The sequence below is a fragment of the Arachis ipaensis genome, chromosome B5, assembly GCF_059453495.1.
Source record: "Arachis ipaensis isolate K30076 ecotype BB chromosome B5, ASM5945349v1, whole genome shotgun sequence".
NCBI lineage: Eukaryota > Viridiplantae > Streptophyta > Magnoliopsida > Fabales > Fabaceae > Arachis > Arachis ipaensis.
In genome coordinates, this window is record NC_142440.1 from 20,071,338 (window position 1) to 20,097,153 (window position 25,816).

The window sequence follows — 25,816 nt, forward strand, 5'->3', positions numbered from 1 at the left end:
TTGTGTAATTGTGTGTCAGGGTAGACAATTAGAAAATGCACAAAAGCAACAGAAGAAATTAAGAAAAAATTTAAATTTAACTTACTTATATTATGTAATATATTCTTTCGTTTTATGACGTCAATATGATATATGTTTATTTGAGCAAATGATTCCAGAATTTTTTGATTGACTCTAGAGTCATTCTTACATTGAATTTGGAAGATTATCTGTGTTACTTTTAGTATTTTGTAGCTGTAATTTATGCAGGGAAAGAACTTAATCCATAAAAGATATAGATAACAAAGTAACCACTCTTGCATATTCTTTTACATATATCAACTATAGCAGTCATCGGGATGGGAACCTCTAGAAGAGTATGATAAAATGTTAACCCCTTTATAAACTGATGAATCTTTCTTGTATCGCAGCTACACGCTTGGAACATTTGGCTTTCAACCTCTCCCATGTTGAACAATTGCTGGAATTGAGTTTGCAATCATTGCTTTAGCAGATTTCAGCTCCACTTTTCTAATGATGGATGGTTTCAAGGGCACGACAAATCTCTCTTCTTTTTAACTGAAGTTGCATGATTTGATCATCCATTGATTGTGTGTCTGAGCTACTTTGTCCTCCTTATGTTCTCTGTGATCTTTTTTGAGACAAGAAACCTTAAGCTTCTTTGCCTCAAGTTCTGCTAAGAAATTCTCTTCCACTTCAATGTTGACTATGGCCTCCTTGAAAACCTCACTCATTAATGAAATTTCCTTCACCAACTTCAACTTTATCAGGTGATCAGCACTGAATGCAGGGTTAAGTCCATAGCAAGAAGAGTGGAAAGCTTTGTTCTGCACTCCTTAGCCACTATCAATACCAAAAAAGAAAGCTAGTTAGCCACTGTAGTCCCCTGCAATTCACTAATTCAGCATCAAAGGTCTAAATCAACCATGTGAGATTCATTCCCCCTTTAAGACACTCCTTGTTGTAGAAACACTTCAGCAATAGAATAGTCAAATGAGAGTGACCATCCATTTCTTCCCATTCAAGTAACAAAATCTTACATGTGCATAAAAGAAAAAGTAATATGTTTGAGACTTTCCTGTTATTTTCACTGAAGTGAGAAAAAGTGAAGAATGATTTGCGACTGAATATTATATCTGAAACTGAAGAATGAAGAATGGATAAGGTGAAAGCTATACCTGGTGGGAATGTTGGAGGCGGTCTTGGAAGCCATGGATGTTAACAGCAAAGCACAAGTGACTGTATTGCTTGGTTGGACTTCACACAACAAGGAAAGGGATGAAATGAAACAGGCAAAGGTGGAGAAATGGATGAGATGAAAGAATAAAAATGGAGAGCGAGAATTTGTAACCAATTAAACAATGGTAAAGATTTCAATTCGCTGACAATCTTAAAGCATCCATTGTGCTTCTTTGCACAAGTTCTTTGAAGCTGCTCTCTTTCTAGTTCTCTAAAGTATTAAAACAAAAACAACCACACGCAATTTTGCAAGAAAAGGTTGGCAGTTTGCACAATCTGGATTCCATTTCACAAACCAAGATGATACGTGCTTCAAATGTTCGTGATATGAAGAGTTCAAGAGTTATTTAGAAGATATTTTAGTTTACATTTTTAGAATATTTTATTTAATGTATTTTGATTTTGTTTATTTAATTACTAGATTGGGCCTTATGTTTATGGGCTTTAGGGTTTTCTTTGTTTTAACCTAATAAGAGGTTATAAATACCTCCTTAGCTATTGTAGTCGTAGTATAGAATTTTTAGAGGTTTCAAAACCCCTTTTTGGTTTCGTGATGAAACCATGGTGTGGACAATTGAGGTTGATGAGTCCCTCTCTTGTTACATCGGGGAATTGAGTAGAAGGTTGAGGAGTCCCTTCGATTCAATTTCCAAATTATGGCGTTGGCAAGTTAGGTTGAGGAGTCCCTTTCTTGTTGCGTCAAGAAATTGGGTAGAAAGTAGAGTGATTCTCTTCGTATTCAATTTCAATCTATCAATTTTATTTCTATTTTCAATTTCAATGTATATTTTCTATTCAATTTCAATTCTTGTCTTGTTTATTTTATTATTTCTTTATCATTTGGTATCAGAGCTCAGGTATTAGATTAATTCTTATTAATCTATATTTGTTCTTCTTTTATCATAAAAAAAAAAGTCCAGTGTTTGTCGCGTCTTTCATTTTGTTCTTGTGTTCTTGTTTTCGTTTGCGTTTCATTATTAAAAAAAAAAGCATAAAGTGAAAAAAAAAACAAAAAAAGAAGAAAAAAACCAAAAAAAAAAAAAGAAATTATCTTTTTTATAATTATTGTCCTTTTCATATATTATTTTTTTTCCACCTACAAGATTCGAAGATGAATCTTTTTTGAAGAGGAGGAGAATGATACGTGCTTCAAATGTTCGTGATATGAAGAGTTCAAGAGTTATTTAGAAGATATTTTAGTTTACATTTTTAGAATATTTTATTTAATGTATTTTAATTTTTGTTTATTTAATTACTAGATTGGGCCTTATGTTTATGGGCTTTAGGGTTTTCTTTGTTTTAACCTAATAAGAGGTTATAAATACCTCCTTAGCTATTGTAGTCGTAGATAGAATTTTTAGAGGTTTCAAAACCCCTTTTTGGTTTCGTGATGAAACCATGGTGTGAACAATTGAGGTTGAGGAGTCCCTCTCTTGTTACATCGGGGAATTGAGTAGAAGGTTGAGGAGTCCCTTCGATTCAATTTCTAAACTATGGCGTTGACAAGTTAGGTTGAGGAGTCCCTTTCTTGTTGCGTCAAGAAATTGGGTAGAAAGTAGAGTGATTCTCTTTGTATTCAATTTCAACTTATCTTTTTTTGTTTCTATTTTAATTTCAATGTATCTTTTTATTCAGTTTGAATCCTTATTTTCTTATTTATCTTTTATTTCCGTATCATTGATAGTGATAAAGAAATAATAAAATAAACAAGACAAGAATTGAAATTGAATAGAAAATATACATTGAAATTGAAAATAGAAATAAAATTGATAGATTGAAATTGAATACGAAGAGAATCACTCTACTTTCTACCCAATTTCTTGACGCAACAAGAAAGGGACTCCTCAACCTAACTTGCCAACGCCATAATTTGGAAATTGAATCGAAGGGACTCCTCAACCTTCTACTCAATTCCCCGATGTAACAAGAGAGGGACTCATCAACCTCAATTGTCCACACCATGGTTTCATCACGAAACCAAAAAGGGGTTTTGAAACCTCTAAAAATTCTATACTACGACTACAATAGCTAATGAGGTATTTATAACCTCTTATTAGGTTAAAACAAAGAAAACCCTAAAGCCCATAAACATAAGGCCCAATCTAGTAATTAAATAAACAAAATCAAAATACATTAAATAAAATATTCTAAAAATGTAAACTAAAATATCTTCTAAATAACTCTTGAACTCTTCATATCACGAACATTTGAAGCACGTATCACAAGATAACTATGATTGCCTCTTAATTGGGCAGCATGACATAGTAAAATTATCTAGTAATTCCATTCAATTTCCTTAAATACTGCATGGTTCTTTTTCCAATAAGGTTAAACACTGCTCTCTCATATGAGAACTTTGATATCTATTCTACGATAGAATCCTATGACTAGACACAATTGCTATCTATCAACAGAGAAGCATATCCTGCAATGTGCAGAAATCATATGACCTGTTCTCTTGCAAAATTGAACGAAAGTAATATATATGTCACCTTGAAAGTCAATTTTCCCGTTTTAGTGAACATGGCAATAGATCAAACACCAAGACATGGAAATAAATGAAGAAACTTGTGCAAAATATTAAACTTTTCCCTTGTTTACCAGAAAAAGAGACTAATAGAACAATAAGACTTAGGATTTACCGTTTATAGCACAGAATAGCCACCTATGACTGCTGCTGCTTCTGAGTATAATGCTCTTTCAGATATGAAGAGATGACTGTCGTAACAAGTATTCTTCATGGATTCCCACCAACTGTTCTGCTACCTGGTTCCATCAATGAAAACAACAACACAGTTCCAAGGATGTCAATGAATCAAGAGTTGACAATATATGGGGTACATTTCTTAAAAACAGTTGTTTCCAATCTCAAAAATTAAGATACAAGCAGCAGGGAAATTAAAGCTGCAAATAGAAGAAATAAATATCCATACCTGTTCAATACTGCCATCTTCTATCTCTGTGTTAAATGTAAGCAACATGCATTCATGGAGCAGATTTTCCAAATCTTCAACAGGAACGGGTGCTGCAGAGCAATAGTGATTCAGAAAAAAATTATTAAAGGCATATAGTAAATCGAAAATTGAATGGATGAATGAAGAAATGATACCATAGGATTTGGATAAGGAAGAGAAAAGATGAGAAGCAAGGTGGTGGGATTTCTGGAGGGAGTCAGAGCCACCCCATTGGTTGTTGACGGCCATTTGAAGGGCATGCCAGCCAGAGAGAAGCATAAGGATACCCTCATTCAGGAAAGTAGTCGCACACTCTTGTTTCTGCTCTGTTCTTGTTTCTGTTCCCCCTTTCATGGAATCCATCATAACAAGCTCCTCTAATGTGTGTTGGAAGAAGGAAAGATCATTCAAACAACACACACAGAAGAAAGAGAAGGATGCGTGGGAGAACAAATTAAAAAGAGAGAGAAAGTCTTGTATAAATGTATGATGAAGGAAGGCCGAATATGTTGGTGACACTCCCTCGGATGCCATTGTTTCTTCCTTGTTAGCTATATGTGGAAGGGAAAAAAACAATTCATATATTTTTATTTTGTTTCTTCTGTTATAATATTTGTATGAGAAGTGCTACTGAGCCAGAAACTTTTGTATTTTGTAACCATTAATTGGCCATCAATAATTTTTTTAATAGTATGAGATTACATTTAATGATGGAAAATCACAAACTTTTCTTCTATAGTTAAATACTGACCACAAAATACAAAAATTTTCTTCATGAATCGAACAATAAGGAAAGCTTCGATTACTCCGATAAACATATGCGTATAATGCCATGAACTTTTAAGGATGAAAATTTAGAGATGAATGAAGGTAAAAATCATTATATTTTAAAATCTAAATTAAAACTCTGTATACAAATTCAAGAATCAAATTGAGTATTAACTTAATTATTTGCCTTATTTACAAGCTCTTACACCTCATGTTATAAGTTTCACTGTAGCAGAATATTATCTGATGTATTCCTGCAAATTTGAGATACAATTTTATGTTGCCCGTTATAATGCTCATTACATATCATGAATGGAATGAAATGAAATGAACCACCTCATGCAAAAATTTAACATAATCTGTGATCCAACAAATACTTCTAACTTCTGATCCTGAATGTATTGTTGGTTTGTTGTGGATGTGATTAGAAATATTGTGAGTTTGTGTTCAATACTTAGGTGTTGTTGATTAAAATTAATTAGAATTTTTTTTATTTTAAAAGTGAAACAATAAAAAGTACATTGTTTAGTTCAAAACTTCCTCGTTCATATATTTTGATGTTTTTGAATTTGTTTATAAATTTTTAATAATAAATTATAAATAAGCTATTAGGTGAAATTATAAAATTTTAGAATTTTATTAGTTTAAAAATTATTTAATTAAAATATTTAAAATTATATATTAAATTTTTAATAATTTTATTTTATATTTAATTAAACCAGTTCAATCACGATTCAATTTTTGTTGGATTATTAAACCAGTTTATAAAATCGATTCTACTCTCACAACTTTGATAAATGTTTTATCAAACCAAGTCTAACCATAGGGCTCCTAATTAAATTTACACAAAAAAATGAATAATTTTTTTTTTCAATCATGCTAAGTGTACACTAAAATCATTCATAAAAATTGACATTAGAGTAAAATACACATTAAAAATGAGTTAAATTATATATGTATTTCTACACAAATACTTGATAACTGATTTTAATATATAAATAGTATTTTTTATTTTTTCTTATATTTATTTTTTATTTAACTTAACTTTTATTTTTTTACTAAAAAATCTTTGTGCATACTGCATAATATTTTCACTTTTATCAAATACAATTTTTTTATATTAAAATAAAGTTTTAATCTAACCTAATCTTTTGGATCTAGAAGGCGAGCGAATTGTCCATGCGGTGCATTTGTTAGCAATTGTAATTGTGTGGGAGTTAAGAAAGAAAACGGTACACGTATTTTAGTAAGTATAATCCGAAGCAGAAGCAGCGGCAGCAGCAGAAGAAGAAGAAATGGCGGCAGCTGAAGGAGTGAGCCTAAATCATATCTCTCGAGAGTCCTCTGACATTAGGCGCCTCGCCAATTTCTACCAACAGGTTAGCCGCTTCCTTCGTCTCTTCAATTACCAAGTAATTATATCAGCATCTGTAATTAACTTTACGGTGCAGATACTTGGGTTCGAGCAAGTGGAGACCCCCAACTTCGGAGACTTCGAGGTTATATGGCTCCGCCTCCCATCATCTTCTGTATACATCCATCTCATCGAGCGCGACCCAACCACCTCCCTCCCCGAGGGTCCATGGAGCGCCAGCTCTCCTGTCGCTGATCCCAAGAATCTCCCCAGAGGCCACCATATCTGCTTCTCCGTCTCCAACTTCGATTCCTTTGTCAACACCCTCAAGGTTTCCTTTTTACTTATTTATGTTATGCCTTTTGTTTCATTTTATTGAAACTTATCGTTTTGATATGTGCAGGACAAGGGTATCGAGACTTTTCAGAAATCCCTACCAAATGGCAAGATCAAGCAAGTTTTCTTTTTCGATCCAGATGGTAACGGTTTGGAGGTTGCAAGCCGGGAACAAGATTCCTAATTACTAGTATGTTTCTATGTATAACTATGAATCTATGACATGACGTATTGTGTTTGTGCCTTATCGTTTATCAACACTTGTAATCATGACCAATTTATATTATGCATGCTATCTTCGAGTTTCCAATCAAAGGCATTGATCAACACCCTAATACATCCTCTGCCAATGGCTAGCTTGAGTTCTTCTATCGCTTTTGTCATAACTTTTGGATTGCACAGTAATTCAATCGATGTAAATTTTAAACTCTAGTAAGAAATTTTACAAACCTTACTTAAACCCGGACAAGCGAATTAGCAAGTGAATTTTTACGAGTGTGATGGTGAATTGGTGATTATCAAAATAAGTCGAATATCGAAAGAATTGGTCACTGTCTCGGGTGATTTACAAATAATTTATAGATATAGTACAACTTTCTCGAGAATGAACATAACAAACAGGTTGCAGCAGTTACTGCTGCACTGCTGGTCACTTGGACTAGTGGCATCTGTTGAATACTTTATACAACAAATGCAGGTCCTCCAATACTTGAAGAGTGGTATCATAACATCTTAATAGCTTCGCTTCGCAGTACCTGGGCAGGAGAGGGGTAATGAAACTAAAAAGTTATAAGAAACTCAGCACAATGATATGATTAAATCATCTCTGCTCGTTAAAGACGACATCACTGATTCATTTCTACCTTGTGCAATTCAACCATACTGGTCCTCGCACTAAACAGATTCAAAAACTAATTAGTCTCGGGATCGGATATTGATTCCCATTCCACAACTGCAAACAAGCCACAAAAACAGTATTTAGAGGAAAACGGACAAAATCATGGAACTGCAATCTGAAAAGAAAGTTGAGAACTTGAGCAAAGGGTAATGGTTGAAGAATAATAAGAAAGACAGGGTAACCATTCACGAAACAAGAAGTGTGAAATAAATAAATAAATATAGGAATGTTTCCGTGTGGGTGTCCATGATTAATAAGAATGAAAGGTAGAAAGGTAAAGGAAAAGCGAAGAAGAATGAACTAGTGTTGGAATTGAAGGAGGAGGCTCAGATTCGCCTTTTGTCAGACAAGAATTGGGGGAAGGCATGCATGCATGGCTGCATCAACAGGCAGACAAACACTACACTGAGTCACCTTGCCACCACACACACCTGTCAACCCCCCAACTCATATGTCTGTTCCAATTGAAGAGATCATCATCACTGCCCCGTCATAATAAGAAGAAGAAGAAGAAAAAGAAGTAGTACTATATATATATATATGTATGATATGATTCCAAGCAGAAGCAGAAGCACATGCAATAACACTAACGTTGAACGGAAAGAGAGAGAGAGAGAAAGAGCGAGGAAATCATTGCGTGTGAATTTTGTTCTTCTTGTTGTTCTTTGTTGTTGCTGCTGCTTGTGGGTTGGGAAACGAGAGAGGGAAAGTAATCATAGGCATTGAGAAGTCAAGCCTCATACTTAAACTAATGATAGGAGTCAAAGGAGGCTCAGGTTGGCATTCACACTCAGAGGAGCAATACGACGAACAAGATGGCTGCGTCAACAAAAACAACGCCTCGCCACCATGCTCATCCTCGCTCGCCAATGCTCAAATGCACAACACCATCATCACTGCCTCATTCTGCGACAACATAGCATCAGATCACAATCAAATCAAAAGGAGATGTATACGTGCTTTCCGTTTACTCACTGGCCACCGCCCCATAAGTCACAGGGCACCTTTCAACCCTAATTAGCTTCACATTTCGCCTTCTCTTCTAGTTCCAGTTCACCTTTTAACCCCTTTTTTCTTTTCGGGTCAATGCTAACCAATTCTGTGTACTGGCCCAAAAATCATGGACCCTGTTTTCTATCCATCTAAATTTTGGGTTTTCTGAAAAAAATTCAAAGCAAACCATGAAAAGTCGATTTTTTTTAACTTGACGAATCGAACAATGTTACATGATTAATAAAAGAGTTAACCATCAAAAATGCCTTCGAATTATTTAAGTGCGAATAAAAATGCACTTGAATTTTACTATCAATAAAAATGTCTTTAAATAATTTAAAAACACAATAACAACACTCAATAGTAAATATATATTTTCAAAAAATATTTTAGAGATTGAATTTTAATGTGATTTTTTACAAGAATAATTAAAAAAATGAGATATTTTTATTCTTAAAATTTGGTAATTTTTTTAAGTATATATTTTTTATTAACAAAAAATTACAAGAAAAATATATGCTCAACGAAAAATTACCAAATTTTAAAAATAAGAATATCTCATTTTTTTAATTATGCTTGTAAAAAATTATATCAAAATTCAATCTCTAATATATCTTTTGAGAAATACATATTTAATGTTAGATAATTTTGCAAAAAAAACTAACATTAAATGTATTTCTCAAAAAATATACTAGAGATTGAATTTTGATGTAATGTTTTGCAAGCATGATTTAAAAAATGAGATGTTATTATTGTTAAAATTTGGTAATTTTTTGTTAAGTATATATTGTTTTGTGATTTTTTAAAAGTATTATTGGTTGTTAACAAAAAAAATTATAAAAAAATATATACTTAATAAAAAATTACCAATTTTTATGTATTATAATATTTTATTTTTATAATCATATTTGCAAAAAATTGCATCAAAATTCAATCTTAAGATATTTTTTTAAAAATATATATTTCCTGTTGGGTATTGTTGTTGTATTTTTAAATTATTTGAAGGCATTTTTGTCAATAGTAAAATTTAGGTGTATTTTTGTCAACGTTTAAATAATTCGGGGATATTTTTGGTGGTTAACCCTTAATAAAAGTTAGATTTAATTATTTTGCAGATCTTTATAGTTTTATCAAATTTTTAATTAAATCTTTATACTTTTTTTTCTTTTCAATTGGGTTCCTATATCATGTAATTTTTTTTCAATTTAGTCCTTATCTTGACGAAAAATTTGAGATAACAAAATATTATGTTAAAAAATGAATATTCTCACTATTAGGGTTGGAGACCTAATTAAGGACATCTTTATATTTCAAAAATTCTAAAATAACCCTTGACATTTTATTCCACACTCACACCTTGCCCTAAGTTCTTCAATGAGCTCCCGTTCACTACGTCTCCCCCAGTCGGTCTCCGTCGCGTTCTCGTCGTCCCTCGTAGGCTCGTCGGCCCTTGCCTTGTCCGTCGTAACCCTGGTGTGCTCCACTGCTCGCGTCTCGCTACGCCGCTCTTCCGTTTCTTCTTGTTTTATGAACTGTTGCTCGTCGTCCACGCTCTGCCTCTACAACATGTGATATTTTTTTTTTCATTTTTTTTAAGGTTAATTCTTTGATGTTATTGATGTGAATTTTATTGTTGATTAGTTTATGAGCTAATTATAAATAAATATGGTAGCGATTAAATTGAAATGTTGAATTGGCATATAAATTAGTTTCGCATATTATGAATTTTGTTGATTATTGATTGTTGTTGTTATAATGATGTTGGTTTACTAGATTTTTTTTTTCTTTCTTTTGGTATAGTAATAGAAATTTGGATTTAACCATAAACCTACATTATGGTGAAAATTTTCATGATACAGGGCAAGGTCTAGAGTATTTGGGGGGAAGGGTGTTGGAAGACTTGCAGCTTGAGCTCGATGAATAGAATCTGCAAGAAATAGTTATTGAGTTAAAGAAGTTAGGGTACAAAAGTTATGGTAAGATATAGTACAGTAAACTAGACTGCCAATTGAACTCAGGTCTTAGAGAATTGATGAGTGATGAAAATACAATGAGAAAGGATAAGTTATTAGTGACACAAACTGTTAAGCATTGCTATGATTATGTGCCAACTGAAGATGAGAATAGTAGCAGTAGTTTAATAGAAGTAGAGGTTGAAGGTGAGGATAAATTTGATGATAGTATTGATGATGGAGATCATGAGGACCATTTTGATTTTGAAGATGAAAATGATGATATAGCTTCAAATTCTTGGGGTGGGGGAGGGGAGGATTAATAGCTCATTAAATCAAGATGATAATAGCTCAAATTTTTAGCCCAATCTCACTTTTTTTTGGCAAGTTACGCCAATCGATTAAGCAAATTTTAAGTCTGTTTGCCAATCAATCCAGCAGATTTTAGATCTGTTTGTCACTCCTAGTTATAACACTCCTAGTTATAACAAGTTAATCCAATACAAAATTAATATATACAAATTTATAAATATTATATACTAAAATAATAAAATTTTATTTCTAAAAATTAAATTTAATAAATGTTATATAAAAATAATACTATGTAATATAAAAAATATTAATTAAAATATAAAAATATAATATAATATTACTAATTTCACTTTAAAAAATTATTTCGATTCAGATAAGTTAACCCAAGACATAACCTAAACCTAATCTAAAAATAATATCAAATAAAAATAACAAACCAAAAACAGGTCAAATATACCTTGAATCTGGGTGGGCCGGTCTTGAACATTAAATTAGTTGAACTTTATTTTATAGTTAAATTCATTAATAAATATTATAAACTCATCATGCTATATATATTTTATACATATTTTTCAACTAGTAGTTAGAAAATATGTATAGCATGATGTTTTTAAAATGTATATTGATGAATATTAACTATAAAATTGTCTTTTTGTGCAATCTAACCATACTGGTTCTCGCACTAAACAAATTCAAAAACTAATTAGTCTCAGGATCGGATATTTATTCCCATTCCACAACTGCAAACAAGCCACAAAAAAATATTTAGAGGAAAACGGAAAAATCAAAATCATGGAACTACACTGCAATCTGAAGAAAGTTGAGAACTTAAGCAAAGAGTAATAGTTGAAGAATAATAAGAAAGACAGAGTAACCATTCACGAAACAAGTAGTGTGAAATAAATAAATAAATATAGAAATGTTTCTGGGTGGGTGTCCATGATTAATAAGAATGAAAGGGAAAAAGGAAAAGAAAAAGCGCTGAAGAATGAACTAGTGTTGGAATTGAAGGAGGAGGCTCAGATTCGCCTTTTGTCAGACAAGAAATGGGGGAAGGCATGCATGCATGGCTGCATCAACAGGCAGACAGACACTACATTGAGTCACCTTGCCACAACACACACCTCTCAACCCCCAACTCATATGTCTGTTGCAATTGAAGAGATCATCATCACTGCCCCGCCGTCATAATAAGAAGAAGAAGAAGAAGAAGTACTATATATATATATATGATATGATTCCAAGTAGAAGAAGCAGAAGCACTTGCAATAACACTAACATGCAATAACACTAAGGTTGAACGGAAAGAGAGAGAGAGACAGAAAGAGAAAAAGAGCAAGGAAATTATTGCATGTGAATTTTGTTTTTGTTGTTGTTTGTTGTTGCTAATGTTTGTAGGCTGCGAAACGGAGAGAGGGGAAGTAATAGTAATCATAGGCATTGAGAAGTCAAGCCTCATACTTAAACTAATGATAGGAGTCAAAGGAGGCTCAGGTTGGCATTCACACTGAGAGGGGCAATCCGACGAATAAGATGGCTGCGTCAACAGAAACAACGCCTCGCCACCATGCTCGTCCTCACTCACCACTCAATGCTCAAATGCACAACACCATCATCATTGCCTCATTCTATCAGAACATATCATCAGATCACAATCAAATCAAAAGGAGATGTATACCTGCACTGCGTTTACTCACTCGCCACGGCCCCATAAGTCGCAGGACGCAGGGCACTTTTCAACCCTAATTAGCTTCATTGTTCGCCTACTCTTCCAATTGCAGTTCCAGCTCACCTTTTAACTCCTTTTTCTTTTTGGGCCAATGCTAACCAATTCTGTGTACCGGCCCAAAAATCATGGACCCTGTTTTTTATCCAGTTAATTTTGGGTTTTTGGAAAAAAATTTCAAAGCAAACCATGGAAAGTCGTTTTTTTTTACTTGACAAAACGAACAATATTACATGATTAATAAAATTTAGGTTTAATTGTTCTGCAGATATTTATAGTTTTACGAATTTTTAATTAAGTTACTATATTTTTTTCTTTTTAATTGGGTTCTTAAATCATATAATTATTTTCAATTTAGTTTTTATGTTAACAAAATTGTTTGAAATAACAGAATATTTTGTTTAAAAAGATGAATATTCTCACTATTAGGGTTGGAGACCTAATTAAAGAGGAAAAAAATCCTCTAAAGTGATAATATTAGTAAAGTGATAAAGTGATACTTTAATATTAGTAAAGTGCCAAGGAGGGTTTTTCACGAGGGGATTTTTCAAATCCTACAAAGATCTCCTTTAGAGATAAAGTCATTGGGTCAGAGAAATCGAATGCGTTTGCACTTGCAGGATCTATATCTGGGGATAGTATAGCCACAGTGGTGGGCAAGCAGGGCGATTCCCAACCTCCATGTGTAAACTTCACTGAAGAAGCCAAGCTTTGTTTGACAGAGCCTTATCGAGAAGCTTTAGTGATTAAGGTTCTTGATAAAAATTATAGTTACACAGCTCTTTCACACAAGCTTCGGATGGTTTGGCGCATCAAAGGTGGCTTTGATCTGCTTGATGTGGGGTTTGGGTACTTCATGGTAAAATTCGATGCATGTGAAGATCGTGAGAAGGTCATGCTTGGTGGCTCGTGGTTGATTGAGGGGCACTATGTTGCTGTAAAACCGTGGGATATAGATTTTCGGCCATGTGAGCAATCCTTCGGGTCTACGCTTGTATGGGTTCAGATTTCGGGGCTCCCAATCTGGTGCTATCAAGAACAGGCCATGATGCGTATTGCTTCTGCAATAGGAGTTCCCATCAAAGTGGACTTAGCCACTAAGTTGGCTGAGAGGGGACGATATGCCCGAGTATGTGTTCAAATAAATTTAGGACTGCCAGTGATCAAGCATATCATTGTGGAAGGCGTAACTCATGTAGTGGAGTATGAAAGTTTAAATTTAATTTGTAACTCTTGTGCACGTTATGGTCACGATATGGCACAGTGCTTGGGTAGAGACTCTAGGGAAGGAAAGAGTGCTGATTCCGATGCCACCAAGCCATGGGACGGTATAAAGGCAGTGCCACATCCTGAGACCAAAATTCACAATTCAAATGAAGTAGAACCTAATGTGGTAGGTGGCGTTACTGGCAAGAATCCTGCATCGAATTTGCAAGAAGATTTGGAGGCTAATAATTTGGAAGGAAATAATGTTGAGGAGGCTTGCATGCATGATGAACCAGGCTGGGAGCAAGTTGTGAGGAAAGGTAAAACCAAGCTGGGTCAGAAGCAATTTAACAAGGTCCAAAGAGGCATTCAATCCAAAATCGATTCGAGTAGAGTAATCAGGCCCACCATTCACTTCTCTCACACGAATGGATCCAGCTCCTATCGCGCTAGGGTCGGGTCACGAGTCAAGGTCGGACACAGCGCTTCCCGTGTTGGTGAGACGTCGATCTCCTCAACCCGACACACCCCAGTGCCTTGCGGGTCCTCTCTCCGGAAACGACCAAGGCCGGGGTCCCTACAGAGCTCGCCAGTTGAGAAGAATGGAGGCACGGTGGTGGAAGCATCGTCATGTCTTCCTGCAACCGTGAAGGAAGGTGTTACCGTGGCGGTTCCATTGGAGAAGGAAGGCGCATTGCCGGCTGTTACTGCGTCGGTAGGCGGGATTAAGGAGATATTCCAGGGAGATTCGGCAAACCTGAAGGTCACGGGAGTCACTTCCGCTGGGCAAGCCTCGGTTTGAGGTTGGTGAAGCACTTTGATTTCCTTGTTTTATATTTTTATATTTTTATATTATGGATAGTTTAAATATAATAGCTTGGAATATTAGGGGTGCTTCTAATAAGTTAGCCCGGGTGAATTGTAAAGAGCTGGTTAGGAAATTTAAACCTGTAATTTTTATTGTGGTTGAAACTCACTGTCCTTTTCAACACTTGAAACTGTTCTGGGAAAGACTTGGTTATCACCCTATTGGTATAGTGGAGGCGTCAGGACACAAGGGGGGTATTTGGTTCCTTTCTGCAATACAGGGTGTTCACTGCAAATGGGTTGATGCTTTCGATCAGTGTGTTACAGTTGAGGTTCAGGTAAATACTGTGATTTGGAGGTGCAGTGGTATCTATGGTAGTCTTCAATTTAATACCAGAGTTCTGCTATGGGATTATCTTGTTACTCAGTCTTCGTCTTTCTGCGGGCCATGGATTGTTCTTGGTGATTTTAATGAAGTACTATTCTCTCATGAATCTAAGGGTTGCCTCTTCTCGAGTCGTCATGCAGATCGGCTTGCAGCCTCTCTAGGGAATAGTAATCTGTTTGACTTGAAGACTATTGGAAGACAGTTTCCTTGGTACAGAAGGGTTAAAAATGGTGTTGAGGTGGCGAAAAAACTTGACCGGGTTTGTATCAATAGTGGCTGGTTATCTCTCTTTCCAGAGGCTTACGCAGAAATTTTAAATAGGCTTCAGTCTGATCATTGTCCTATCCTAGTACGCTGTACAGGTCGTCCCCAACCGAAAAAGAATAGACCTTTTCGGTTTATTGTAGCTTGGACAACTCATCCGGGGTACATAAATATTGTGAACCAGTCATGGCAGGCTGGCTACAGAGAGATGCATGGCAAGCTTTCAGAAGTGCAGAAGAACTCTTTGGAGTTTAATTCTAAAGTGTTCGGCAACATTTTCGTTAGGAAATGCAAATTGGAGAGACAGATTAATTTCCTTCAGAAGCGACTTGAAGTAATGGAAGATTTGTCTATGCGGCAAAAAGAAAAACAGCTGATTGAGGAATTTAATAACACGCTTGTGCAGGAGGAACTTCTATGGTTTCAAAAATCCAGAGAGCAGTGGGTAAAATTTGGGGATAGAAATACCAAGTTCTTTCATGTCCAGACTCTTGTGCGGAGAAAGCATAATAAGATTCATGGTCTCTTTCTTCAAGATGGGGTGTGGGAAACGGACCCGGATGTCCTTAGAAAGGAAGCTGAATCCTTCTATAAATGCCTATTCTGCCAGTCGGAGGATGTAGACTTAGGTTGTCTTGGTGATGTGCCGCTGCCTTCCCTGAATGATGAAGCATGTTGTAGCCTCACAGCACCAGTTACTCTGGAAGAAGTTAAGTCGGCTGTTTTCAGTATGCATTCTTTTAAGGTGCCGGGCCCTGATGGGTTTCAGGCTTTCTTCTTTAAAGAATACTGGAAGATTGTTGGTTTTGATGTTTGGACTATGGTTCGTCATGCGTTCTCTGGTTTGGATATGGATCCAAGGATGATGGAAACTCTTGTGGTTCTTATTCCGAAGGTAGAAAACCCGGTTTCCATGAAGGATTTCCGACCAATTAGTCTATGTAATGTGGTTTACAAAGTTATAACGAAGGTCCTGGTCAATAGACTTCGTCCCCATCTCAAAGAGATTATTGGGCCCCTTCAAGGAGGGTTTATCCCGGGGAGAGGAACCCCTGACAACATCATTGTAGCACAAGAGGTTCTCCATTTTATGAAGAAGACAAAGTCAAAGAAAGGCACCCTGGCCTTTAAGATTGATTTGGAGAAAGCGTACGATAGAGTGGATTGGGGATTTCTGAAACAAACCCTGGTGAGTTTTGGCTTTCCTCCTCCGACAGTCAATCTGATTATGCGTTGTCTCACTGCTTCCTCACTATCTATCCTCTGGAATGGGGATAGATTAAATAGCTTTACTCCGAGCAGGGGTCTTAGGCAAGGAGATCCTATATCACCGTATCTGTTTGTATTGTGTATGGAGAGATTATCCTGTTCTATTAATCAGCAAGTTGATAAGGGCTTGTGGAAGCCAGTTGCGGTTTCTAGAGGGGGTCCAAGAATTTCTCATTTGATGTTTGCCGATGATTTGCTTCTTTTCTGTAAAGCTGAAAAACAACAAGTTCAAACTGTAATGGTAGCTTTGGAAAATTTCTGCAGAGCCTCTGGAATGAAGGTTAATGTGAAAAAATCTAAAGCGCTATGCTCCAGGAATGTTTCAGCGACAAGAAAAGAGATTTTCACTGGAGTCTCCTCCATCAGATTCGTCCAGAACTTGGGCAAGTATTTAGGGGTGAACCTTAATCACTCTCGGGTGACACGCGCAACTTTCAACGATGTTTTGGACAAGATTCGGGGAAGGCTAGCCAGCTGGAAAGGGAGATTGCTTAATAAGGCAGGCAGACTCTGTTTGCTCAACTCGGTAGTGACTGCGATTCCTACTTATCGCATGCAAGTATCTCTCTTCCCTAAAGGGGTAACTAATAAGATAGAATCCATGATGCGAAACTTTCTATGGAAGGGTCAAGCTGATGGTAGAGGCCTGAATCTAGTTAACTGGAAAGTGTTGGTCACTCCTAAGAAGTTTGGAGGTCTGGGAATTAGAGATCCTTTTTGTGCCAATATTGCTCTTCTTGGAAAACTAGTTTGGCAACTTTTTCACCATCCCGACAAGCTATGGGTTCAACTGTTGACGGAGAAATACCATTCTTCTAAGGCTGATTGTTTTAGTCGGTCTCGAGGAAGGGGATCTTATGTTTGGAAGAGTATATGTCGAGCTTGGGATATCCTGAAGGAAGGTTTTAGTTGGTGCATTGGGGATTTGGAACAGAACTTTTGGTTTTCTAAATGGAGAAGAGAGGGGCGACTATGTCAGGAGATGGATTATGTTCACATTTCTGATTCGGATCTCAGGATCTTGGACCTTTGGTCATCTGGACAGTGGAACCTTGAGAATATCTATTCTCATATGAATCAGTCTCTGCAGAGCAACATTAACTCTTACAACCCAGATGTTCAAGCTGGTTCAGAGGTCGGTTGGTGTTGGACTGGTGCGGCCTCAAAGGTTTATGATGCTCATAGTGGTTATTTGTGGCTCAGTAAGAAGATGTTTAGTTGGGAGGATAGGGGTAATTGGCTTTGGCTTTGGCGTCAACATGTTCCAGAAAAGCACAAATTTTTTGCCTGGCTATGTCTTCGGGAGGCTCTTCCTACTGCTGCATTTCATTTTAGGAGGGGCATTTCGCACACGGATAGTTGTCCACGATGTTTCTCAGGTCAGGAATCGGTTTTACATTGTATTCGGGATTGTCCAAAAGCCCAACTTGTTTGGCAAGCTTTAGGGATCTCCGATCAACCAGTGGATTTGATGAGTTGGTTCTTATATAATAGCAAACAGCGCCCTTTTAGATTCTTTTCTGGTCTCTGGTGGATTTGGTGTTCGAGAAATAACGAGATCTTTCATCCTCACGAGCATTGGACCACAGACAAGGTGATTGGTATGGCTTTGTCCTTAGAAAAGGAGCTCCGAAATATTTTTGAGTTGCAACGACTATCTATCCCCTCAACCATTAGTGGCTCTTGGATTCCCCCCTCAGTGGGTACCTTTAAGATTAATTGTGATGCTAGCTATCCTGGCAGTGGTTCTCGAGTTAGTTTTGCTTGTGTTAGCAGAGATTGGAAGGGAAGGTGGCAACGAGGCTGTCTGGGAACAATTGAGAGTCGTAGCATTTTGCAAGGAGAGTTGTTTGCTATTTGGAGAGGCTTTCTTTTAGCATGGGACTCGGGACAAAGAGACATTATATGTGAGACAGACTGTGTGGAGGCATTTACTATTGTCAATAATTTACAAAATTGCTCTGGGTTTATTAATCCTTTGGTGTTAAAAATCCGAGATATCATGTCTTGGAAATGGCGTGCTGATCTTCGGTTGATCTTGAGAGATGCAAATACAGTAGCAGACATCATGGCAAAGACTGCAATGAGGACTATTTCTCCCCAAGTGGAGCTTCCATTGCCTTGGAAGGAGTTTGAGAGTAGTATTCAGCGAGACTGCCTTTCTTAAGCAGTTTCTTGTTTTTTTTTCTTTCTTGGTTTTTGTTTATTTTCTTTTAAGTCACCAAAAAAAATCACCTTTAAATTTTTAACATTTATTATCTGTGACAATCTTAATTCAATAGTAATTAATAGTATACTTTTTCTCTAAAGTGACAATACAACTTTAGAGGAGTCCAATCCAATTGAGGACATCTGCATATTTTAAAAATTCTAAAATAACCCTTGTCATTTTATCCCACACTCACACATTGCCCTAAGTTCTTCAACGAGCTCCTGTTCGTGGCGTCTCCCCCAGTCGACCTCCGTCGCGTTCTCGTCTTCCCTCGCGTTCTTGTCGTCCCTGTCATTTTCGTCGTCCCTCGCGTGCTCGTCGCCCTTTGCCTCGTCCGCCATCCCTGCTCATCTGCCTTCATTGCTCGTCCGCCGTCATTGCTCGTAACCCTAGTGTGCTCCACTGCTCGCGTCTCGCTGCACCGGTCCTCCGTCCCTTTCTTGTTTTTTGAACTGCTGCTCGTTGTCCACGTTCTGCCTCTACAACAACAGGTGATAATTTATTTTTTTTTTTTAGTTTTCTTTTCAAGGTTGATTCTTTTATGTTATTGATGTGGATTTTATTTTAATTAGTTTATGAGCTTATTATAAATAGATATAATATTGATTAAATTGAAATGTTGAATTGGTTTATGAATTGGTTTCGCAGATTATGAATTTTGTTTATTGTTGATTGTTGTTGCTGTAATGATGCTGGTTTATTAGTTTTTTTTTCTTTCTTTTTGGTGTAGTGATGGAAATTTGGATTTCACCATAAACCTACATCACGGTGAAAATTTCATGATACAGGACACGGTCTAGAATATTTGAAGGGAAAAGTGTTGGAAGACTTGCAATTTAAGCTTGATGAATAGAGTCTGCAAAAAATAGTTATTGAGCTGAAGAAGTTAGGGTACAAAGGTTATGCCAAGATATACTATAGTAAACCAAACTGCCAATTGAACTCAAATCTTAGAGTTGATGAGTGATGAAAATGCCATGAGAACAGCGGATAGATTACTAGTGTCACAAATTGTTAAGCACTGCTTGATGTATGTTGTTGATGGATGTCAAGAAGGTAATGGTGTTGAGATAACTTCAAACCGTAAGATTATATGTCAACTGAAAATGAGTAGAGTGGCAGTAGTCTAATAGAAGTAGAGGTTGAAGGTGAATTAGAACCATCTAGTGAGAAAGATAGATTTGATGATAATGTTGATAATGGAGATTACGAGGATCATTTTGGTTTTGAGGTTGAAGATGAAAATGATGGTGGAGCTTCAAATGCTTTGGAGGGGGAGGGTTAATGGCTCATTAAATCAAGATGATAATGGACAAGCTGTTGGTGAGGATGCTACTATTGGTGAGGATGTTGAAGTTTGAAAAATTTATGAGGATTTCAAAATGAAGATATTGATAACTACGAGGGAGATTCAGATGATATGATTATAAAGAGAAGGTACCTTAAATATAATGAGACTGAGATGAGCAAGGACTATGAGTTTAAGGTGGAGTTAGAGTTCAAATTACTCGCTCAATTTGAAGATGCTATTAGAGAACATGCTTTATTAAATAGAAAGTTAGGTATGTCAAGAATGATAAAGTTGGTGAGATATAGAGTGGGTTGCAGAAGAAAGAAAGAAAAGTATAAATGGATGACATTTGCATCCCAGGTTAGTGATTCTGATTGCTTTTGGCTGAAAACTCAAAATGTGAAGCGCACTTGTAGACCGAAGTAAAGAATATCTAATTTCACCGATATTTAAATAAACATAATTTCTAAAGACATAAAATAAATTATAATTTTTAAATTCACAAACGATAAAGTCTTTATAATTCTAAATATCTAATAAACATAATCATCAATTAAGTTTTTTGAAACAAAATAATAAAACTAAAATTGTCTAAAGGAAAACAATTATTTTTCATAACATATAATTAAATATTATCCAAGTCTCTAATCAATTAAGTATAGTCTAAATTATAGCTTAAAGTAAAGCGAACAAATATTCTAAATACAGGCACAAAAATAAGGTTTCAAATTTTTTTTGATAAAGTGAATTGGACAGCCTCCAATCCTAGGCATTACACCCGTGCAGCTCTATGTTTTTTGGTAAAGTGAATTGGACAGCCTCCAATCCTAGGCATTACACCCGTGCAGCTCTATGTGAGGCAAATAAAGTTGCCATCTGACCCAGGCCTCGACTACAATAACGTTTCAAATTCAATTATCATCTTAAACCCAAGACCCGTGGATTAGGCCGTATAGATTAGGTGGACTTTTTTTATTATGGCTGTCTCAAATTTTTAACTTGGCTCCGTCTTTTTTTAACAAGTTACCTAAGCTGGTCCAGCGAATTTTAGTCTATTTGTCACTCTTAGTTATAACAGGTCAACTCGATGCAAAATTAATATATACAAATTTATAAATTTTATATATTAAAGTAAAAAAAATTATTTTTCAAAATTAAATTTAATAAATATTATATCATATTTATACTAAAATAAATTATTTTAAAAATAAAAATAATACTATATAATATAAAAAATATTAATTAAAATATAAAAATAATATAATATTACTAATTTTATTTTAAAAAATAATTTTGAGATAAGTTGACCCAAAATATAACTTAAATCCAATCCAAAAATAGTATCGAATAAAAATGACAAACAAAAAACAGACAAAATATACCTCGAGTCCGGGTGGGCCGGTCTTGAACATGCCTAAGATGTACTACTACTTTTAAAGCAACTCAAGGAAGATGCTTGCAGCCGAGGCCTTGGATCAATGGCAGCATTACCTGCCTCGCTGGGAGCTGCACCCAGGCCTAGGATCCAATCCATCGACTTAAAAAAAAAAAAGGAAGATGCTTATTGCCTTATTCCCTCTACAAATCAGAAATGTGGAAGCTTTTCTCTTTCTCTAGACGCTTTCGCCTCTGCTTCACCAACATTCCTCAATGCCCATCAAGCATGGAGGTAGACGACGATGACTTGTTCTTATTCGTCTTTAGCAGACTCTGACACGTGTGATGATGAGTTACCACCTCACTTACCATCCGTGATCTCCACAAAGCGCTTCTTCTTCTCTTCAACACATGACCTCCTACTACCACTCTGTGGTCTCAATAATTGAGGGAGGAGTGGGAGTCTTCATGGATTTCCGACGTCCCATGAAGGAAATGAAGATTGGGATTTAGAAATGCTGACAAAAGGTAGGTGTTGGTGATCACAAAATCAAGAAAGACGTGCACGCATAAGAGAGGGACGCTGCTGTTCTACTGTCTCTATGCAATATGCATGCATGCTTCATCAATACAATATTACTTTTTATTTCTTAGCTTAGCTTGTTCCTTCTTATTTTTACTTATTTAATGAAAAATGAAAAACGACAGCTTAAAATAATAGTTCAAGATTCAAAATTTCCTTATTCAAGAATTTTGAAGCAAAATTTATTGCAGAATCACAGAAAATAGTTTTCTAGGATCACTAGCTACGTCTATTTGATCACTTGAAAATCTCCATCTGAAGACTGAAGCAACTTAAGAGCTTAGGCTGGATGGAATTCAGGGCTCAAAAGTCATGCTTTCAGCTTGCCGTTTAACCGATTCAAATAGAACAGAGGACAGGTACCTCTCTCCAAAGCTAGGGAAAACAACCTGCATCATAGAACCCCAATTCAGAAATGCCACAAACATGTCCCATCATCTCAGTCTTTCAAATAGAGATTTCTAAATACTTTCACCAAAACTTTAGGGGTACAATCAACTCACCACAATAAGCTTTCCAGCATATTCTGCCCTTTTTGCTATCTTCATGGCAGCAGCTGCTGCTGCTCCAGAAGATATTCCCACCTGCAACAACATCCAGAAAATTGGGAAAAAGAACAAATTTATAACCTGCTTCCACTTTAACTTCCGAAATTCGCTCAACATAGATTGATTCTAGTACAATAGACATTTTCAAGCTCGATCTTCTCAGTTTCAACAGATTTGGGGAACTTACAAATAGGCCTTCTTTAAGCATAAGTTGCTTTGCAGTTTCTATAGCTTCTTCACTTGATATCTGCCAATTTAAAAATATCTCAAGTGTTAACAAAACATAAAATGCATCATTTTTTTAGTCTTATTCCCAATTCGAACATATTGAATGCTCGTGTAACTTTCTAAAAGGTATTCATGAATCACAACATTTTATCAACTCTTGAATAAAGCTTACTTGAATGATTTCATCCAGAAGATTGACTTCCAATACACCGGGGACAAAGCCTGCACCAATCCCCTGAATCTTGTGTGGACCTACACATTAATAATGACAAATTGCAACTCACTGGGTACTACAAATGAAGTTGTGGACCTTAACCCCGAGGACTTCTAATAAATAAATAACTTTTTTTTAAAAACAAAAATACAAGAAAGTCATTGTCACAGAAGAGGTTGTAACTCACCAGGTTTTCCTCCTGAGAGCACTGGACTTTCAGTTGGTTCCACACCAATCAACTACAAAAAGTCAAAAGAAAAATGATAACATAAGAAAATAACACCATGATTATAGCAGAAATTATCTTCTGCAAATGTATCTAAAGAACAGCTAACCTTTAAGTTGGAATTCTGCTCTTTCAGATATTTCCCTGCACCAGTGATGGTACCACCAGTACCTATCCCGCATACAAGCATGTCGATTTTTCCTTCCGAACCTTTCCATATCTCTGGGCCAGTGGTTTCATAATGTATCTGCCACAAGAACAAAATTGATCACCCAAAGTTGGCAAGAATCAGTTGTACTAATTATAGAATAGATGTGTTTCTGGTACCTTGGGGTTGGCTGGGTTTTCAAATTGCTGAAGCATGTAGGAATTGGGAGTCTTAGCCACAATCTCTTCAGCCTTCTGAAGGGCTCCTTTCATTCCCTTTGCAGGGTCTGTCAGAACCAGCTCAGCCCCGAAAGCCAACAGAGTGATTCTTCTTTCGAGACTCATCGAAGCAGGCATTGTAATTATGAGCTTGTAACCCTTGGCTGCAGCCATGAAAGCTAATCCGATGCCAGTATTTCCACTTGTTGGTTCAATCAGAACACTCTTCAGCAAAATATGAGAAGAGCCACATGCAGATAAGAAACAAATCAGATCATACATCTAAATAACCAACACTATCTTCCATCAATCCACATTCTAGCTAGTTCTGCATCTCAGTTTTAACAGAAAGTAATAAACAGTAACACCATTCAACCAAAGTGTAAAATAACTTCCAAGAGTAAACCAACCTTTCCAGGTGATATTAGCCCCTTCTCTTCTGCATCAGCAATCATACTGTAGCCAATCCTGCATGCCACACACATATATTAAGAACTGAGACTCGTGACAATTAGAGAAAACAAAGAAAAGAAAAGAAAATGAGTATGTACCTGTCTTTGACACTAGAACATGGCTCCATCAATTCTAGTTTGGCAGCAATGCGGGCAACACAACCATCGGTAACTTTATTAAGATATACAAGTGGGGTTTTGCCAATCAACTATACAAAAGTTAGAATCTAATGAGAAAAACTACCAAGTGGGGCAAAGCAAAACCTTTAAGAACTTAGAAACATTAAACGGAAATGGACATCAAACTCACTTGTGTAACATCATTGGCGATTCCAGCCTTTTCAACAGCCATTATATCAGCTTATAACACTGAGAATCAAAGACACAACTATGAGCACATCGACAACAAATTCCATTAACCACAAATTTTTCTTAACAAAGAAAAAGCCAAATACGTATCTGGCTTTCGTGGGAGATAATAACAGAGAAGAATAATATTTAAAGAAAATTTTTGCATTGAAAACTCAGATCAGCAAAATACCAAAACCGAAAATTCAGCTATGGAAAAGTGTTATATCTCATTCTCAAAGTTTTGTCAACACCACTTGTATTGGAACCAAACATCACGATGAGGATCACAAGAATGAAAAGAAATCTAGAGACTTTTAGCATGAACACCAAACCAAGGATAACAGATTTACATTATAAAACTGCGATTAAAAAAACATGATAAGAAGGAACTTAACAAATAGTAGCAACTGATATGGATGCAGTGGCCAGGGACAGAGTCAGATCGGTAATAATGCGCAATGAAAGCTGATTAACAATATCGTGATTTGGAAAATTGATTAGAGAGGAAACATAGAATGTAATCTTTATTAATGAAATCTGTCAGTGTCAAACTTACGCATCACACAAGGGAAGCCAAGTACAAAGGACGTATCTGAAACACTCGCACTTCTTACACATTAATAAATATATATATATATATATATATATATATATATATATATATATATTGGATGTCTCTTTTTTTTATGAATTATTAAATTTTATTAAATAAAAATAAAAAATATTATAAAAAAAGAGTATTGATAAATTTTATAAATATAGAATTTATCAATGTATACATACATAAATATATTTTAATATATAATATTTTAAAATTAATAAATGTGACCTTTTGTTTTAAAATAAGTAAATATAAAAATGTGTAAATACATACAAAAATAACTTTTATTTATTAAGATTAATTATTATATAGTATTATTTTTAATTAAAAAATATTAAACAATTTAATTATTTTATATTACTTGAAAATAATTAAATTATTCATTAAAAAAATAAAAAATATTGTAATAGTTAATTTTGTTAAAATATATTGTTATATAATATATTTTTTTCAAATATGTATAAGCATGCATTTTATTCAAAATATTATATATTATATTATTTAAGAAAATTAACTATTATATAATAATATATTTTTTAATGTGCATACAGTTATCCTTTGAAATTAATAATGTTTTAAAATATTATATATAATACATAAAATTGTTGATTTTTTTAAATATAGGTTAGAAACAAAAATAGAAAATTAACAATGTGAATTTAAAAACAAACACATCAATTTTCTGGCCAAAAAATTATTTTAGTGTTATTTTTAAAGATAAAGATATATGGAGTTGAACTTTAGGATAGTGAACTTACCCTTCTCGCAATGTACAAGAGACCTTTTTTATTTTTCTTTTAAATTATTCTAAAAGTAACTGACTTATAGCGAGAATAATTTTTTCGATATTTTAAAAAATTCAAAAAAACATCTCGCTTTCACCGAGCATTTAATATATATA

At 35.2% G+C, this 25,816-nt stretch overlaps 4 protein-coding genes and 2 long non-coding RNA genes across 10 annotated transcripts; 2 read left to right on the forward strand and 4 right to left on the reverse strand.

Moving 5' to 3' along the window:
• Positions 1-700: 700 nt before the first annotated feature.
• Positions 701-4,624, reverse strand: LOC107641746 (uncharacterized). Of its 2 annotated transcripts, XM_021123287.2 has the most exons (5): positions 4,349-4,624; positions 4,173-4,264; positions 3,882-4,005; positions 1,179-1,257; positions 701-843 (listed from the first exon to the last, which is right to left on the reverse strand). In XM_021123287.2, exons 1-3 carry the CDS (start codon positions 4,557-4,559, stop codon positions 3,940-3,942), a joined length of 369 nt encoding a protein of 122 aa, XP_020978946.1. In that variant the 5' UTR covers positions 4,560-4,624; the 3' UTR covers positions 701-843; positions 1,179-1,257; positions 3,882-3,939. The 2 variants fall into 2 exon arrangements, with proteins under 2 accessions (XP_020978946.1, XP_016200702.1); XM_016345216.3 differs by lacking the exon at positions 1,179-1,257.
• A 1,504-nt stretch (positions 4,625-6,128) lies between these two features.
• LOC107643246 (Lactoylglutathione lyase / glyoxalase I family protein) lies at positions 6,129-6,966 on the forward strand. The gene is made up of 3 exons (XM_016346842.3): positions 6,129-6,340; positions 6,413-6,646; positions 6,719-6,966. The coding sequence occupies exons 1-3, from the start codon at positions 6,257-6,259 to the stop codon at positions 6,833-6,835; spliced, it is 435 nt and encodes a 144-aa protein (XP_016202328.1). The 5' UTR covers positions 6,129-6,256; the 3' UTR covers positions 6,836-6,966.
• A 162-nt stretch (positions 6,967-7,128) lies between these two features.
• On the reverse strand, positions 7,129-8,615 carry LOC107643247 (uncharacterized). The gene is made up of 3 exons (XR_002362592.2): positions 8,141-8,615; positions 7,515-7,603; positions 7,129-7,406 (listed from the first exon to the last, which is right to left on the reverse strand). It is a non-coding gene; the product is annotated as an uncharacterized LOC107643247 (long non-coding RNA).
• Positions 8,616-9,798: 1,183 nt separating this feature from the next.
• LOC148563541 (uncharacterized) lies at positions 9,799-12,561 on the reverse strand. Its single transcript, XR_015883300.1, has 3 exons — positions 12,485-12,561; positions 11,264-11,546; positions 9,799-10,469 (listed from the first exon to the last, which is right to left on the reverse strand). It is a non-coding gene; the product is annotated as an uncharacterized LOC148563541 (long non-coding RNA).
• A 160-nt stretch (positions 12,562-12,721) lies between these two features.
• Positions 12,722-21,642, forward strand: LOC148563542 (uncharacterized). Its single transcript, XM_088486847.1, has 9 exons — positions 12,722-12,728; positions 13,153-14,534; positions 14,827-14,883; positions 15,046-15,192; positions 15,808-16,020; positions 16,579-16,746; positions 19,793-19,958; positions 20,067-20,329; positions 21,409-21,642. Exons 1-9 carry the CDS (start codon positions 12,722-12,724, stop codon positions 21,640-21,642), a joined length of 2,637 nt encoding a protein of 878 aa, XP_088342973.1.
• A 424-nt stretch (positions 21,643-22,066) lies between these two features.
• LOC107643245 (cysteine synthase) lies at positions 22,067-24,917 on the reverse strand. 4 transcript variants are annotated; one of them, XM_016346840.3, is made up of 12 exons: positions 24,871-24,913; positions 24,710-24,779; positions 24,274-24,332; positions 24,063-24,172; positions 23,922-23,979; positions 23,473-23,736; positions 23,255-23,392; positions 23,107-23,158; positions 22,878-22,957; positions 22,665-22,724; positions 22,433-22,513; positions 22,067-22,318 (listed from the first exon to the last, which is right to left on the reverse strand). In XM_016346840.3, the coding sequence occupies exons 3-12, from the start codon at positions 24,313-24,315 to the stop codon at positions 22,226-22,228; spliced, it is 978 nt and encodes a 325-aa protein (XP_016202326.1). In that variant the 5' UTR covers positions 24,316-24,332; positions 24,710-24,779; positions 24,871-24,913; the 3' UTR covers positions 22,067-22,225. The 4 variants fall into 4 exon arrangements, with proteins under 4 accessions (XP_016202326.1, XP_016202327.1, XP_020978947.1 ...); XM_016346841.3 differs by lacking the exon at positions 24,710-24,779 and having other exon boundaries at positions 24,871-24,917; XM_021123288.2 differs by lacking the exon at positions 24,871-24,913 and having other exon boundaries at positions 24,710-24,864.
• Between the last annotated feature and the right edge of the window lie 899 nt (positions 24,918-25,816).